Raw genomic sequence first — 15,542 nt, 5'->3', positions numbered from 1 at the left:
GTGTGTGTGTGTGTGTGTGTGTGTGTGTGTGTGTGTGTCTACAGACATACATTCCCTCTGAAATGATCAGGTACCAGGACTGAAAATGAGTGAAAGCATAAAGCAGCCAATGCAAAGTGCTTTGTTATTGTGCAACTGTTGTGTAATGTACAGTGAAGCAGTTATCTCCTTTTATTTTTTTATGAGTTGGCTTTGTTAAATGAAGATAGCTGGAGAGCCTTGCAGGAAGTTAATCTTTGATGTTACTCTGTTAATGTTACCAAGCTTGTTTTAAATTCCTTCTTTGCAGCCACTGGGCCAGAACCACGTAACCTACCCTTCTTTGCCAAGTGTGGAAATTGCAGAAAAAGGATGACATAATTTTGGCAGTTTTGCACCGGAAGCTGGGCAGTGTAACTCATTAAGCTCAGATCGGCCATGAGAGTAGTCCAAGTTTAAGTTTTTCGTATGGCCGAAGGACCCATGGCAAGGTGTCTGTCTTTCCGGCTGTCTGCAGCCCCTACAGCGCTGGTCAGAATGTATTCAAACGTGCATACAATGATCACCTAATGGGTCTTCACAGAAATTGTGCTCAAGGTAACATTTGTCATTTTACGGTCAATGAACTGCAAATTGCGATAGATTGTGACCTGAATGAGCTTCTGTCATTATCAGTTTTACAGCCTTAATATTAAAAAAAAAAAAGGTATTAGCCACTGCCTGTCACACTAAAGTAAGATGGTTGCGCAATCCCAATTTCTTTCTCTTTCTTTCTTTTGGTAGCATTTCTTTCTAATGGCATTAGACTGATTCAATGTTAAATAATTGAGACATATTGTTAACATTGTTCTTTCTTTCCTTAATATACCTTTGGATGTTTCTCATCTGCTTTTTTCTGCTTTTCAGAATGTGCTTGTTTACATTTGAAAAAGGGGGCATTTAAAAATTTATTTTTTTCCCCCCACAAGTTAATATGCAGTGAATGAAGTCTGGGTCTGACTTGAGATCAAATTAGGCTGGCTCATGGACTAAAATAACTTGGACTCTCTTATGCTACTGCCTATATTTTCCTTCCAAGGAGCCAGACTTTTTTTTTTTTTTTTTTTTAAAGTAGTCTTGAGCAATATTTCTCCAGCTTTCTGAAGGTCTTTCAAAGTGTTTCTTTGGACATTGGCTACTTTTTCACTTATTTTCAGTTCTGTCCTTGTACCTGACCATTTTCACAGTTATGTATTGTTTGTTAGGCCACTAACACTGACCTATGGATTCATTCAAGCATAAAAGAGACTCAATGGATGAACCACTCTTGTGTCTACACATAACAGACAACTTAGCAAGGAACCAGTTTTAAATTGTATCTTTAGGCACTTTGTTACTAGCAGCCTGTCACAAAAAACACCATTTGTTTCCAATTCTTTAGCTGAATCTATGAGGAAAAACCAAAGATAACACTGTTTGACAGGCATAGAATAGTACTTTTGCACCAACAAGGTGATTTCCAAAGAGCTATTAGCCAAAATTTGGCATATCTCAGCAGGGTGTAAGATGTGTCCTTAAGACAGACAGCGGCTCGCCAAACAGCGGCTCCGCTCCGGACTCACAGCGGAGCCCCTTCAGCAAACGCGCCTTTTTTTTTTTTCTTTTTCCAAAGTTACCGGCTGCTCACACAGAAAGCAGGGAGTGGACGGCAGCGCTTCTCTACGGTAAGAACTGTAAACTGTTCTGTTAAATGTGCTTCATTCACGGCGTTACCGGTTCAGTAAACTTGTCCGGTAGGAGATAATGAAAGTAACTGCTTTATATGTTCAGAATGTGAGATTGTGGCGGTGGAGTTAGCTTATAGCACATTAGCTACCGTCATATTAGCTAACATAGATGCAAGCCCTGAGTTTAAAAGTTAAAAAAAGCCCCTCGGGGAAAATAACGAATTAAAAAAATGAACGCATTTTAGTTGCACTTTTTCAAATTCAGTATCTCCAAAGTTAGAATATTATTTAAGACCAATACAAAAAGAAGGATTTTTAGAAATGTTGGCCACTGAAAGTATGAGCATGTACAGCACTCAGTACTTAGTTGGGGCTCCTTTTGCCTGGATTACTGCAGCAATGCGGCGTGGCATGGAGTCGATCAGTCTGTGGCACTGCTCAGGTTTATGAGAGCCCAGGTTGCTCTGATAGTGGACTCAGCTCTTCTGAATTGTTGGGTCTGGCGTCGCATCTTCCTCTTCACAATAGCCCATAGATTTTCTATGGGGTTAAGGTCAGGGGAGTTTGCTGGCCAATTAAGAGCAGGGATACCATGGTCCTTAAGCAGGAACTGGTAGCTTTGGCACTGTGTGCAGGTGCCAAGTCCTGTTGGAAAATGAAATCTGCATCTCCATAAAGTTGGTCAGCAGCAGGAAGCATGAAGTGCTCTAAAACTTCCTGGTAGATGGCTGCGTTGACCTTGGACCTCAGAAAACACAGTGGACCAAGAGCAGCAGATGACATGGCACCCCAAACCATCACTGACTGTGGAAACTTTACTCTGGACCTCAGCCAACGTGGATTCTGTGCCTCTCCTCTCTTCCTCCAGACTCTGGGACCTTGATTTCCAAAGGAAATGCAAATTTACTTTGATCAGAGAACATAACTTTGGAGCACTCAGCAGCAGTCCAGTCCTTTTTGTCTTTAGCCCAGGCGAGACACTTCTGATGCTGTCTCTTGTTCAAGAGTGGCTCAACACAAGGACTGCGACAGCTGAAACCCACGTCTGCATACGTCTGTGCGTGGTGGTTCTTGAAGCACTGACTCTAGCTGCAGTCCACTCTTTGGGAATCTCCTCCACATTTTGAATGGCTTTTGTTCCACAATCCTCTCCAGGGTGCAGTTATCCCTATTGTTGTACACTTTTTTTCTACCGCATCTTTTCCTTCCCTTCGCCTCTCTGTTAATGTGCTTGGACACAGAGCTCTGTGAACAGCCAGCCTCTTTAGCAATGACCTTTTGTGTCTTGCCCTCCTTGTGCAAGGTGTCAATGGTCGTCTTCTGGACAACTGTCACGTCAGCAGTCTTCCCCCATGATTGTGTAGCCTACAGAACTAGACTGAGAGACCATTTAAAGGCCTTTGCAGGTGTTTGGAGTTAATTAGCTGATTAGAGCGTGGCACCAGGTGTCTTCAATATTGAACCTTTTCACAATGTTCTCATTTTCTGAGATACTGAATTTGGGGTTTTCATTAGTTGTCAGTTATAATCATCAAAATTAAAAGAAACAAACATTTGAAATATATCAGTCTGTGTGTAATGAATAAATATAATATACAAGTTTCACTTTTTGAATGGAGTTACTGAAATGTATTAACTTTTTCATGATATTCTAATTTTATGACCAGCACCTGTATATGTTTAGAATGTTGCCATACAGTTTGTAAAAACTTGGGATTTATTTGTCACATTACTTTGCAGATTACACTCTGCAGAAATTTCCCAACACTGACATTAAACTGCCGGGGGGAGCCGCCAGGAACAAGCTTAATAATGAAAGCAAGAATTTTGAAAATATCTGGTAAGTTTAAGTGTATTTAACATTTCTTTCAACAGTGAACACACACGCACATACAGTATTCACTTTGCATGCAATATTGTTGTTGTTGGGTTGTTTTTTTGTTTTTTTTTGCAATTAATAGTGAATATCTGTCCCTCTTCCTGTTCCTCTTTCTTACACACATAGAGTTGGAGTTGGACCTGCCATCCCAGGAAATGAAGACTGAATTACATTCATTAATAAAAATATAAATTATATAAAGATTTAATGATTCTCCTGTTTTTGATTACTCTTATGCTGCTTTTTTGATAGCTAGATGGAAGTATGAAGTAGGATTTTTAATTACATTTGCTATTGCATTAGAATTGGCCTATTCATTGTTTGATGTATGTATTATTGCACTATAGTTTTGTGAAACAGATTAACGGGGCTATAGATTTAATTAAGAAAACATAGTTTCTAAAAACCATGGTAAAGTCATGGTTTGGAAAACCATGGTAAAATAAAACCATGGTAAAAACCATAGTAAAATAAAACCATGGTTCTTACCATGGTTTTATTTTACTATGATTTTTACTGTGGTTTAACTGTAGTAAAATCATGATAAAACCATAGTAGAAAACCATGGTTTATTACTATGGTTACTATGGTTTAATCATGGTTCTACTATAGTTAAACCATGATAAAACCATAGTAATAAACCATGGTACCCAAAAAACCATGACAACTATGAAAAACCAGAAACCATGGTTTTACCATGGTTAATTTTCGTAAGGGGAACTAGACTGAGAGACCATTTAAAGGTCTTTGCAGGTGTTTTGAGTTAATTAGCTGATTAGAGCGTGGCACCAGGTGTCTTCAATATTGAACCTTTTCACAATATTCTAATTTTTTGAGATACTGAATTTGGGGTTTTCGTTAGTTGTCAGTTATAATCATCAAATTAAAAGAAACAAACATTTGAAATATATCAGTCTGTGTTGTAATGAATGAATACAATATACAAGTTTCACTTTTTGAATGGAATTACTGAAATAAATCAACTTTTTCATGATATTCTAATTTATGACCAGCAGCCGTATCATATCCTGTCACCTCTCAATCTGCTGGACACACCCAGGACACACTCCTTGCCACCCGACTGGTAAAAGAACCTTGTAAGTTAGGAAAACTATTCAACTTTTTATTTAATGGATTACCATACAATATAAAGGGATATTTCCTACTTGAATGTATTTTGTGTGTGTTAAATAGATCCCTGTATTGTTATCTTTAAAGAAAATTGAATGCTAAGATGTGGACACATTAGTGATGGAAGTTGATGTTATCATAATTTGCTGAATTTTTTTAGTAGCATGATAGTACTGTGATTTGGTCCTTAATTGTAATTTTTTGTTCTTATTTGAATAGAAAAATCAATCCACGCACCCACCCTCCATCTATGAAGTCCACTAAATAATAATTGTCACTAATAAAACCTTTGGAATGGCTTTCTGGATCCCGTGTTTAAATGTGCACACCACACTAGTTGTTCTGAGTCAATTTCGGAGTAGTTTTTTTCAATTATAGTACATAAAAATATATATTATTTATTTATATATATATATATATATATATATATATATATATATATATATTGTAGCGATTCTCTTAGTTAGAGAGCGTGTTGATGTTGTGGGATTTCGGACTGTTCGGGAGGTTCGTGAAGGCAGCATGGAGAGAGAGAAAAGACCGAGAGCTTGCCTGTGTGTGTGTGTGTTGCTGTTCCGTTGTTGTAGTTGTGGTTGGCGTGGCTGTGGCCTACAGCAGCCGTTTTTCTGCTAATAAAGACGACCTTTGTTGTGAACATCGCCGACTGTGGAAGTGTGTTTACAACGTTACAATATATATATATATATATATATATATATATATATATATATATATATATATATATATATATATATATATATATATATATATATATATATATATATATATATATATAAAACTAGAAGGGGACTCAATAGAGCAAATTCCTGGATCCAGATTGTGCTCTGGAAACATCTGAAACCCCCCGCCCCAACTCCAGGAATTTTCTTCGAAATCCGTTCATGTATCTTTCGAATCATCCCGCTAACACAACATAACTTCAGTTTATCGGTGGATGATGAGTTCAATAACTGAGAAGGGCTGAAAACGCCCCCCGTTAAAAATCACAGCACCTAAACGGGGGTTATGTTGACATTGTGATGGTCCATTTTCTACCATTAAACTCGTTCAAAGTTCAGGAGGCGTAAAAGGAAATAATCCTACTGTACAGGCGCTGGAAGCTGCTGAAAGATCATTTGAGTCCAGGTGCAGACTTGACCCGTTCTTCCTGATAAAGATGATTGCTTATATTCTGTGCACCGTGTTGGCAGTTTTGCCCTTACTGATTTACTTGCGGAACCCTTATTTTTTGAAAGATTTACGTTACCTGGTTGATTCAATTTACATCGGTATGCGCATGGGCAGAATCAACAAAAAGTTTTATAGCATTTTGGATTGTTTTCTGGACAAAGTGGCGAAGCATCCGCATAAGAAGTTCATGGTTTTCGAGGAAAGCTCCTACACTTACAGCCAAGCCGACAAAGAGAGCAACAAAGTGGCCAGGGCTCTCTTGACGCATGCCCACCTCAAGGAGGGGGACACGGTAGCCTTGTTCTTGGGCAACGAGCCGCGGTTTGTATGGATATGGCTGGCACTGTCCAAGCTGGGATGCCCAGCGTCCTTACTCAACTGCAACATAAGATCCAATCCCTGCTGCACTGTTTCTCCTGCTGTGAAGCCAAAGTCCTGATCGCTGGTGCTGGTAAGCTGCGTAAATACTGCAATAGGCTGCTGCCTTTTGTTTTATGAAATTAAATTAAACGTGAGGCATATCTTATTTTATTATCACACTGTCTAATTAGTTAAGATGTGTCTGCATCTCTACGGTGTTTTGGTAGCTCCGTGCAGAAGGCTGCAGTGCACTAAAGTACCAAAAAAAGCACAAGATAAGCTGTTATTAAAACCCATATCCACGTCTATATCTGTATGATGACTGAACAGCAACTCTTGCTTTACTTTCTCTCAGACCTGCAAGAAGCAATAGAGGAGGTGTTGCCCACCTTAAAGCAGGAGGGCATCCTTGTGTTTATCCTCCGTGAACACTGTGATGTGGACGGCATCGAAAGCTCTCTGACAAAATTCAGAAGGCCTCCGACGAGCCTCTGTCCCCTCAGCTCAGGGCCAACATTAACACCAAGACTCCTGTGCTTTATATCTACACGTCAGGGACCACAGGTAACCTCACAGGCTTATCTGACCTTGACTTTTGATCTGCGTGCAGAGGTTGAGTAAAAGATGGAGGACAATAAAAATATACTATATCTGCTTCTTGTGGCACTTTCTTTTAGGGCTTCCAAAAGCAGCTTTACTTAACCATGAGAAGGTTTGGATGGCAACTTTTGTCCAGACTATTGCTGGTGTGCGCTCAGACGATATCATCTACATATATCTGCCTCTGTACCACACTGCTGCTTTTCTAGTGGGACTTTGTGGAGCTATAGAAAACGGTAATGCACGTAACATTAACTAAAAAAAAAAAAAAAAAACTCCACACAATCAAGATTTCCACTGGGCTTATTTCAGGTTAAGCCAACATGTATATGACCTCAAACAGCACCCAGTTTGGCTCTCTTATCCATTGTTTGTACTTTAAGGTCCTAAAGTTCAGCTTGCAAAGCTGACAGCACTGACTAAACTCTGTGTGAGATGGTGTATTTGCTGAAGTCTGTGTCTCTCCAATTACAGGCATCACCATTGTTTTAAGAAGCAAGTTCTCTGCCTCCAACTTTTGGAATGACTGTAGAAAGTACAACGTGACTGTCATCCAGTACATAGGCGAGATTATGCGCTACCTCTGCAACACACCAAGGTAAACACAAGTTTAAGATCATAATTATTTAATAATAACAATATTGGGTATATGTATTTCAAGCTCAAATGGTTTTAATGACATTTGCATGGCAAACTACCACCTGCTTCAATCAGATGTATTGCTTCTTATCACTGTTTATTTTCTCACCTCTCCTTTGGCCTCCTTTTAGAGAGACAATGACAAGGATCATAAAGTCCGTTTGGCTTTGGGGAACGGGATAAGGGCAGACACCTGGACTGAATTTCTGGATCGATTTGGGAACATTCATGTCTGTGAATGTTACGGCGCAACTGAAGGGAATATTGGCTTTATCAACTATGTTGGGAAAGTTGGAGCAATTGGCAGAGAGCATTTTCTCCACAAAGTAAGAGGGGGATGTGTAGAGGGATGGATACAGCCATGTGAAAACAAAAGCACACTTTTTTTCAATTGTAAAGTTGTATAATAAAATCAGCTGCTCCATACCAGGTTCTAAAATTATTGAAATGCAGCCTCAGATGAACGACAGCAGTCACATTGAACAAAAACTCAACCAAAATGCAGAAGCAGTGCGTGAAAAGATGATTATACACTATGATTCAAAAGCTTGCAGGACCATCTTTAATAAGTTATAAGCATGAAGTTGTCCTTTTGTGTATGACTCAGTCTCAAATTGCAGTGGAGGAATTTTAGCCCACTCTTCTTTATAATGTTGCTTCAGTTCATCGAGGTTTGCAAGCATTCGTTTATGCAAAGCTCTTTTAAGGTCCCACCACAGCATTTAAGTCAGGTTAAGGTCTGGGCTTTTTTTTAAAAGTCTGTCATGTCTGGCAGATCTTGCAAGCAGACCTGTGATCTGAATGCACTGCTGTGCCAAACATATTTGCTCTTTCAAGATGAGCTCCATAGGTTCTCTATAGGTTCCTCTTGTTAATGTTTGTCCCTTTATTTTATTTATAGACAGGCTGAGGAAAAAGAAAAAGAAAAGGAAGAGAGAGAAAGAGGGGAAAAAAGAGAATAAGGAGAAAATTGAAAAAAGGGGCTAGAGCACAAGTAAATAAATCAAAATAGTTCATCAGCTGTTGTACCTGTAAGAGAAGAAAAAAAAACATGCAAAATACAAACAATACTTTGAAAAAATACATTTATGTGGGAAAAACCAAACAAACGAAGCATGGCTACACAAACCAACAATTTTGTTGTGTTGTGATTATGTGAGTGTTTGTGTCTGTGTCATGAAATATACTTACTAATGAGGGCACAATGCCATAGCTCCACCCATCAGAAGCTAGAGGCGGGTAGAGAAAGCCACAGGAAACCTGGGTCACCAGCATCCCATCCAGAGCCACAAAGACCCGCAGCCACTCATTCCAAAGACAACGGCACGCCCACCCCAGCAGATGGGAGAGGGAGGTCCCAGACGGAGCCCCCTAGTCGAGGAGCAAGGGCCCCAGAGAACCCGAGGTGAAGAGAAGCCTGCCCCCAGAGGTGACCAGCAAGGAGCAGCACAAGGCCCAGACCCAGGTCCAGCCATATATTCAAACACGCATACACACACACACATATATGTACAGATACACAGATACATATGCACACATTCACCCACCCAAATACACTCATGAGGACTGTGACAAATACACAAAGACACACATTCATCCATATCTACCCACCATCTAAAGTCTGGGTGAGTGGACACCCCGATCAGGGCCTACAGCGACCCAGGATGCCGCCAGCCCGGTCTGGACTTTGACTGGGCCATTGCAGCACCTTGATTATTTACTACTTCAGCCATTTTGTTGTAGATTTGCTGGTGTGCTTGAGATCATTGTCCTTTTGTATGACCCAATTCTAGCCAAGCTTTAGCTGACATGTGGCTCTAGAATACTTTAGTATGCAAAGGAGTTCACCGTCAACTCAATGACTGCAAGGTGTCCAGGTCCTGGGGCTACAATACAAACTCAAATCATCACCCCTCCGCCATCGTGCTTGATGGTTGCTATGAGGTGTTTATGGTGCGTTTGGTTTTCACCAGATGTGGTGCTGTGCATCATGGCCAAACATCTCCACTTTGGTCTGTCCAAAGTGCATTGCTCCAGATGTTTTGTGGTTTGTTCAGATGAACTTTGCAAACTTAAGCTGCCATGCTCTTTTCAGAGATAAGAGGCTCTCTCCTGCCAGCCCTTCCAAACAAGCTGTACTTGCTCAGTCTTAATCTAATTGTACTGTCATGAACGTTAACATTTAACATGCTGAGGCCTGTAGAATCTGAGCTGTAGCTCTTGTCTTTTTGTTTTGTTTTTGGTGTTTTGTTTTTTTTGGCAGTTTCTCTGAGCACAGAACAGTCGAATCTTGGGGTGAATGTGCTGGGATATCCACTTCTGGGAAGATTGGAAGCTGTTTTGAATATTTTCCTGTTGTGAAGAATCTTTCTCACTGTAGAATAAAGATCTTCACATTGTTTGGAAATGGTCTTGTAACCTTTCCTGGACTGATGGAAAGTAAAAATTGTTTCTCTAAGACTGTTGCGATGTTCTTCCTCCCTGGCATTGTGTTCACACACACCTGCTTCAGGCCAGCAATAATGCTAAAACATTTACTTTTATAGAGCTGCTTACACTCACTGATGATCAGTTAATCAAGTGTATTTGATCATCAGCACCTGCTGCTACCTACCCTCTGAATTCCTGTGGAAACAATAAGGTTGTAATTTGTGTTTCCACATGCTGCTTCTGCATCTTGCCTTAGTTTTTGTTAAACAGATAATGACACAGTGTAATATGTCATGTGATGTTGCTCATCTGATGCATTTACCTGAGTTTTAAAACTTCTTAAGGACCAGATTATTATTATTTTATTACTTTGTGATGCATGAAATCTTAGAATTGAAGGTGAGTGTGCCTCCCTTTTCACATGACTGTAGTTGGTGTGATTGAGTCTTTTTTTCTTTTTTCTTTTTCTAAATTCTGATGCATACAACCGATATGCAAATGTTGTATGATTTATATGTCTAATTGCTTTTTCTTTTCAATATGTTCTTATTTTTAAATGCTGTTTTAGCTGGGATTTCCATATGCCCTCATAAGGTTTGACACAGAAAAAGAGGAGCCAGTCAGAGACTCTAGAGGATTTTGTATCGAAGTTCCAAGAGGTGAGCCAGTCTCTTAAGTCACCCTCTTGACTTTTATCTGCTACTTAAACACATGCTGTTTGGTGCTTTTACTCGCAGGAGAGACTGGCTTGTTTGTGGGAAAGATTGGAAAAAGAACACCCTTCAGCGGCTATGCCAAGAACAAGCAGCAGACAGACAAGAAGAAGCTAAGAGATGTGTTCGAGAAGGGCGACATGTACTTTAACAGTGGAGACCTTCTAAAGATTGACAACGAGGGATTCGTCTACTTTCAAGACCGCATTGGAGACACTTTCAGGTCTGTGAAACAAATAAATTCAACAAACCAGGTGAACGGTGACAAAAAGCCCCTTAGAGCGGTATTTGTATTAAAGGTATAACTTAGTCTGACGTTTGTGCCGTGAACGTTTAACACAGGGGTGTCAAACTCAGTCACAGGACGGGCCAAAATTGAAGACACAGACACTGACACTGAGTCGCAGGCTGAACAGGATTAGAAATAATAATTTTATTCAGCAATATGAATTTGAATGGCCAGAATACAGCAACTTTTTCCTCAACACATTAACTAAAATAGAAAATTATATTTTTCTTGAAAAATAACATCAGGAGAAAATCAAAATATTTCAAGCTGATGAAAATGTGCAAATTTTTCAGGTAAAAACTGTGATGTGAATTTGTGCACTTCACAGTCAGAAAAACACATAAACTGCGCATGTGTCCAGCTTATCAGCAAAAAGCACAGCTGCAAACACAGCAGTGGAGACCTGCTCTGATCTATATATATTTTTTTGACAATCATACACATAATCATGCAGTCCTGTCCGTGAAGTTGCACAGATGCATTAAGATGCTTCATTATGTCGCAGAGAAAGGCCGACTCATGCAGTCACCTTTCATCTCAGAGCCCTGCTGAGCGTTTTACTTTACTTTTCATGAACTTGACACATGGCACCTGTGTGATGAGGCACGTCATCAAATTCAGAGGCTATTTCCTCCAAAACTGCCGGTGAGTTTACTGTCCGTGTTACAGTGCTTATGATGTGTTCTGTCTTCAGCACCGTCAGCTCACCTGTGCAGGTCTCCCTCTGCCACTTCTCTCACATCTGTCCCACCAATTCGTTCTTTTTCCCCGCACATCGCAGGCAAGGAAAAGAGACACACGGTCTACCTTCAGTGTCAGCGATCGTATCCTCTGCCTCCCACCTGTTTTCCACTTTTCATTTGGCCATTTTTGGGGGTCAGACTAGCTTAAATGCCCTTATAAAATGTCTCCATTTCCTAACCCTTGAAATAGTATTTAAGATGTATAAAATAATATTATGAAAAGCCTTGAAGAACATAATTTCAGGATTGATGATACTGTGGTGAGTCTTTCAGTATTTTCTTCTTTGTAATGAAAATTAAACAGTAAACATTAACTTTTGTTCCAGCATTTTTGGTAACTGAACTTTCACTATGTGACAAAGTGTCCCTGGTGCTAAAAGAAAACACTGCCGCTGAGTTCTGTGCATACTCTGTATTATCTACTACAGGTGGAAAGGAGAAAATGTGGCAACCACAGAGGTGGCTGATCACCTGCTTGCAGTTGACTTTGTAGAGGAAGCTAATGTCTATGGTGTGAAGGTTCCAGGTAATAATGACAGTACAAGTAATTGTTTAAGATTTACCAAGATTATCATGTGTGTGTTTCTTAAATGTCAACAGTAAAATCCTTTTCTGTGTTTAAGCCTCGTACAAGTTCTTTGACATACAGTGCTGTGAAAAAGGGTTTGCTCCATTCCTGTTTTCTTTATTTGTTTTTTGCATATTTCTCACACTTACATATTTCAGATCTAACAAATTGCCCCTAAACCTAATAACTGGTTGTGACACCGTTGGCAGCGAGAACTGCAATCAAGTGTTTGTGATAACTGGCAATGAGTTTTTGTCCCACTGTTCTTTGCAGAATTGTTTAAATTCAGCCACATTGGAGGCTTTTCCAGCATGAACGGCGTGTTAAAGGTCATACCAAACTGTCACAATCAGATTTAAGGCCACTCTTTGACTCGGCCACTCCAAAACCTACATTGTTTTTTTTGAGCCATCCAAAGGTGGACTTACTGGTGTGTTTTGGATCATTGTCCTGCTGCATAACCCAAGTATGCTTAAGTGTGCGAAATGCTGGTCAGATTTTCCCCTTCAGGATTTTCTGGTAGAGAGCAGAATTCATGGTTTCATCAATTACAGCAAGTCACCCTGAAGCAGCAAAGCAGCCCCAGACATCACACTACCACCACCATGTTTGACTGTTAGTATTTTGCCAGCTGTAACTGGATGAAAATCTTCCAAAAAGCTCAACTTTTGTCTGTCATGTGTGGCTGAAGGACCCAAATGCAGAAATCCCAAAACAGAGTTCAAGGAAAAAAAAAAAAAGCCTTTATTAGTCAGAGAAATGAAGTCCACATAAAGAGAAAGCTGAAACTCTTCAAAAGTTGATGCAATCTTGAGGGTTTGTTAACAGACACTGAGACGAACTTAGGGGAAAAGCAGGACTTAAAGACTCACACACTGAGGGCCAATCAGGGGAACAAGGCACAGCAGGGGAAATGAGGAACAGGTCACACAAACAAGGAAGTAAAACTAAATACAAGACACAAGCAACAAGCAACTTACCAAAATGAAATGGGGGAAATAACAGATATACCTAACAAAGAGATGAAGACTTGACAAGAGGACACTGGGGAGGGTGCAGTAAACTGAAACACAAAGAAATACAAACCAATACCCAAGATGTAAACAGAACAGATACAAAACTCAAAGAATGATACACTTTACAAAACACTGGGTCAGAGACCCAGAACCATGGCATCGTCGGGCCACAGGGTGTTCTCCCAAAAGTCTTCGTCATCAAGATGTTTTTTGACAAATATGAGACGAGTCTTTGTGTTTTGGTCAGCAGTGGTTTTCTCCTTGAAACACTCCCATGGATGCCATTTTTGCCCAGTCTCGCTCTTGTTGAATCATGAACTCTGACCTTAACTGAATAAAATGAGGCCTGCAGTTCTTTAGATGTTCTGGGTTCTTTTATGACTTCTGGGTTGAGTCATTGATGCATTCTTGGAGTAATTTTGGTAGCCTGGCCACTCCTAGGAAGGTTCACCACTGTTCCAAGTTTTCTCCTTCTGTGGATAACGGCTCTCACTGTGATTCACTGGAGCTCCAAAGCTTTAGAAATGGTTTTGTAATCTTTTCCACACTGGCAGATGTCTGTGACTTTGTTTCTTAGCTGTTCTTGAGTTTCTTTAAATTGTGGCACAGTGTGTTGCTTGTTCAGATCTTTTAGCCTGCTTCACTTTGTCAGACGGGTTCTATATCAGTGATTTCTTGATTCAAAAGGTATGGCAATAATCAGGCCTGGGTTTTGCTAGTGAAACTGATCTCAGCTGTGGTAAATCAGTTCATTTGATTTAACAAGAGGGAGCAATTTCTTTTTCACAGAGGCGAGGTAGTTTAGGATAGCTTTTTTTCAGTTAAATGAAATCCTCAATTTTTAAATGAGGATTTAAAAACTGCATTTTGTGTTTAACTTACTTTGATAATCTGAAAAATTAGGAAGGGGACAAATTCTTTCTCACAGCACTGTACTTAACCTTTTGCATGCTCATTTATCACTGGAATCATTGAATCTTGCAATAAGTTTTTTTTTTTTTTTTTTTTTTTTTTTTTTAAATTATGTATTTGAATAGGTGCTTGTTTTTCCCCCTATTAAGACAATCATAAGTTGCACTTTGAACCAGATCCTCTTTTTACTTTGACCTTCACTGATTAGGACACGAGGGAAGAATTGGAATGGCAGCACTGAAACTAAAGGAAAACATGGAGTTTGACAGCAAAGCTGTATATCAGCATGTCAAAAACTACTTGCCAAGCTATGCAAGACCACGCTTCATTCGCATACAGGTAAATGAAGTCCTGCAAAATCACCACATTACGAATTATCTGAAAATATTCCAGCAACAATCCAATAACTGTTTGTTGTTCTCTGGCAGGATGCATTGGTAGTGACTGGCACCTTTAAGCAGATGAAGGTGAAGCTGGCAGAGGAAGGTTTTGATCCTGCTCTCATCAGGGATCCTTTATTTTACCTGGAGGACAATAAAGGCTACACACCCATGACTCAGGAGATATTCAGCTCCATTGCAGAGGGAAGACTCAGGCTTTAATTTCACATTTTCTTTTTATTTTATGAGATATGAATTAAATGTCCCAAATCACCAGAATGCTGTGCAGTCAAAATGGACCATAATCCATTAGATTAGAAGGGTTAAAACCAAATGTGGACAAATTCAATGCCCTTCAGGGACCAACAGAGCTCAGGACAAAAGTAAGCAGAGCCAGCATTCGCAGCATCAACGTGGAGCCAGAGTCCTTCTTCCTCACCTGTGAAAAGTTTTAAATTTGAGTTCGGACTTCTCCTTATTTATGGAAAGAAAAAATGCCTGTCTCTACAGTATGATTTGGAAGTAAAATTCAAAGACACACAGACTGGTCCCAGTCTGGCACACATTCCTATAGTTCCCAGAGTTGAACACAGCTGAAAAGGAGAGAAATAGTGAGGTCTAACCTGTAACACCAGTTTGTTGTGTACTTTTAAATCAAAATAGCACTGCTTCTTCACTTTAGCCTCATGAATAGTCCAAAAATTAGGTCTATTACCCTGATACACAGTACTGCTACTTTTTCATATATTTGTAATTTTTTTTTTATGTATTAGATAATTTTTCATTAATTTTCTTTTTAATCTGTTCCACTGAAGAAATTGCCATTTGGCAGCTGAACTTTTTTTTGTTGTTGTTGAATGCACCATCAAAAAACAGATTGTAAAACATTTTCTACATACATCTGTGTTGCAGTTAAATAACAAAAAATGAAATAAAGGTCTCTGACTGATGCAACAGACTGCCAAGGCTGATTTCTATATGCTGCATTGGTTGAACTTCCATGATC

The 15,542-nt window shown here is 39.6% G+C and overlaps 1 protein-coding gene and 1 long non-coding RNA gene across 2 annotated transcripts; both read left to right on the top strand.

Moving 5' to 3' along the window:
• Positions 1 to 41: 41 nt before the first annotated feature.
• LOC115778336 (uncharacterized) lies at positions 42 to 3,767 on the top strand. Its single transcript, XR_004019772.1, has 4 exons — positions 42 to 576; positions 1,631 to 1,682; positions 3,426 to 3,525; positions 3,691 to 3,767. It is a non-coding gene; the product is annotated as an uncharacterized LOC115778336 (long non-coding RNA).
• A 2,092-nt stretch (positions 3,768 to 5,859) lies between these two features.
• LOC115776848 (very long-chain acyl-CoA synthetase-like) lies at positions 5,860 to 15,264 on the top strand. Its single transcript, XM_030724638.1, is given in 12 exon segments — positions 5,860 to 6,275; positions 6,278 to 6,337; positions 6,602 to 6,700; positions 6,703 to 6,810; positions 6,924 to 7,082; positions 7,321 to 7,443; positions 7,615 to 7,811; positions 10,484 to 10,574; positions 10,653 to 10,851; positions 12,089 to 12,186; positions 14,365 to 14,495; positions 14,585 to 15,264. Coding segments are annotated over 12 exon segments (1,842 nt in total). The 5' UTR covers positions 5,860 to 5,872; the 3' UTR covers positions 14,759 to 15,264.
• Positions 15,265 to 15,542: the final 278 nt, after the last annotated feature.

Source organism: Archocentrus centrarchus, chromosome 3 (genome assembly GCF_007364275.1).
Source record: "Archocentrus centrarchus isolate MPI-CPG fArcCen1 chromosome 3, fArcCen1, whole genome shotgun sequence".
Lineage (NCBI taxonomy): Eukaryota > Metazoa > Chordata > Actinopteri > Cichliformes > Cichlidae > Archocentrus > Archocentrus centrarchus.
Note: the sequence above shows the minus strand (reverse complement) of the source record. Positions and strands in the feature narration are given on the sequence as shown.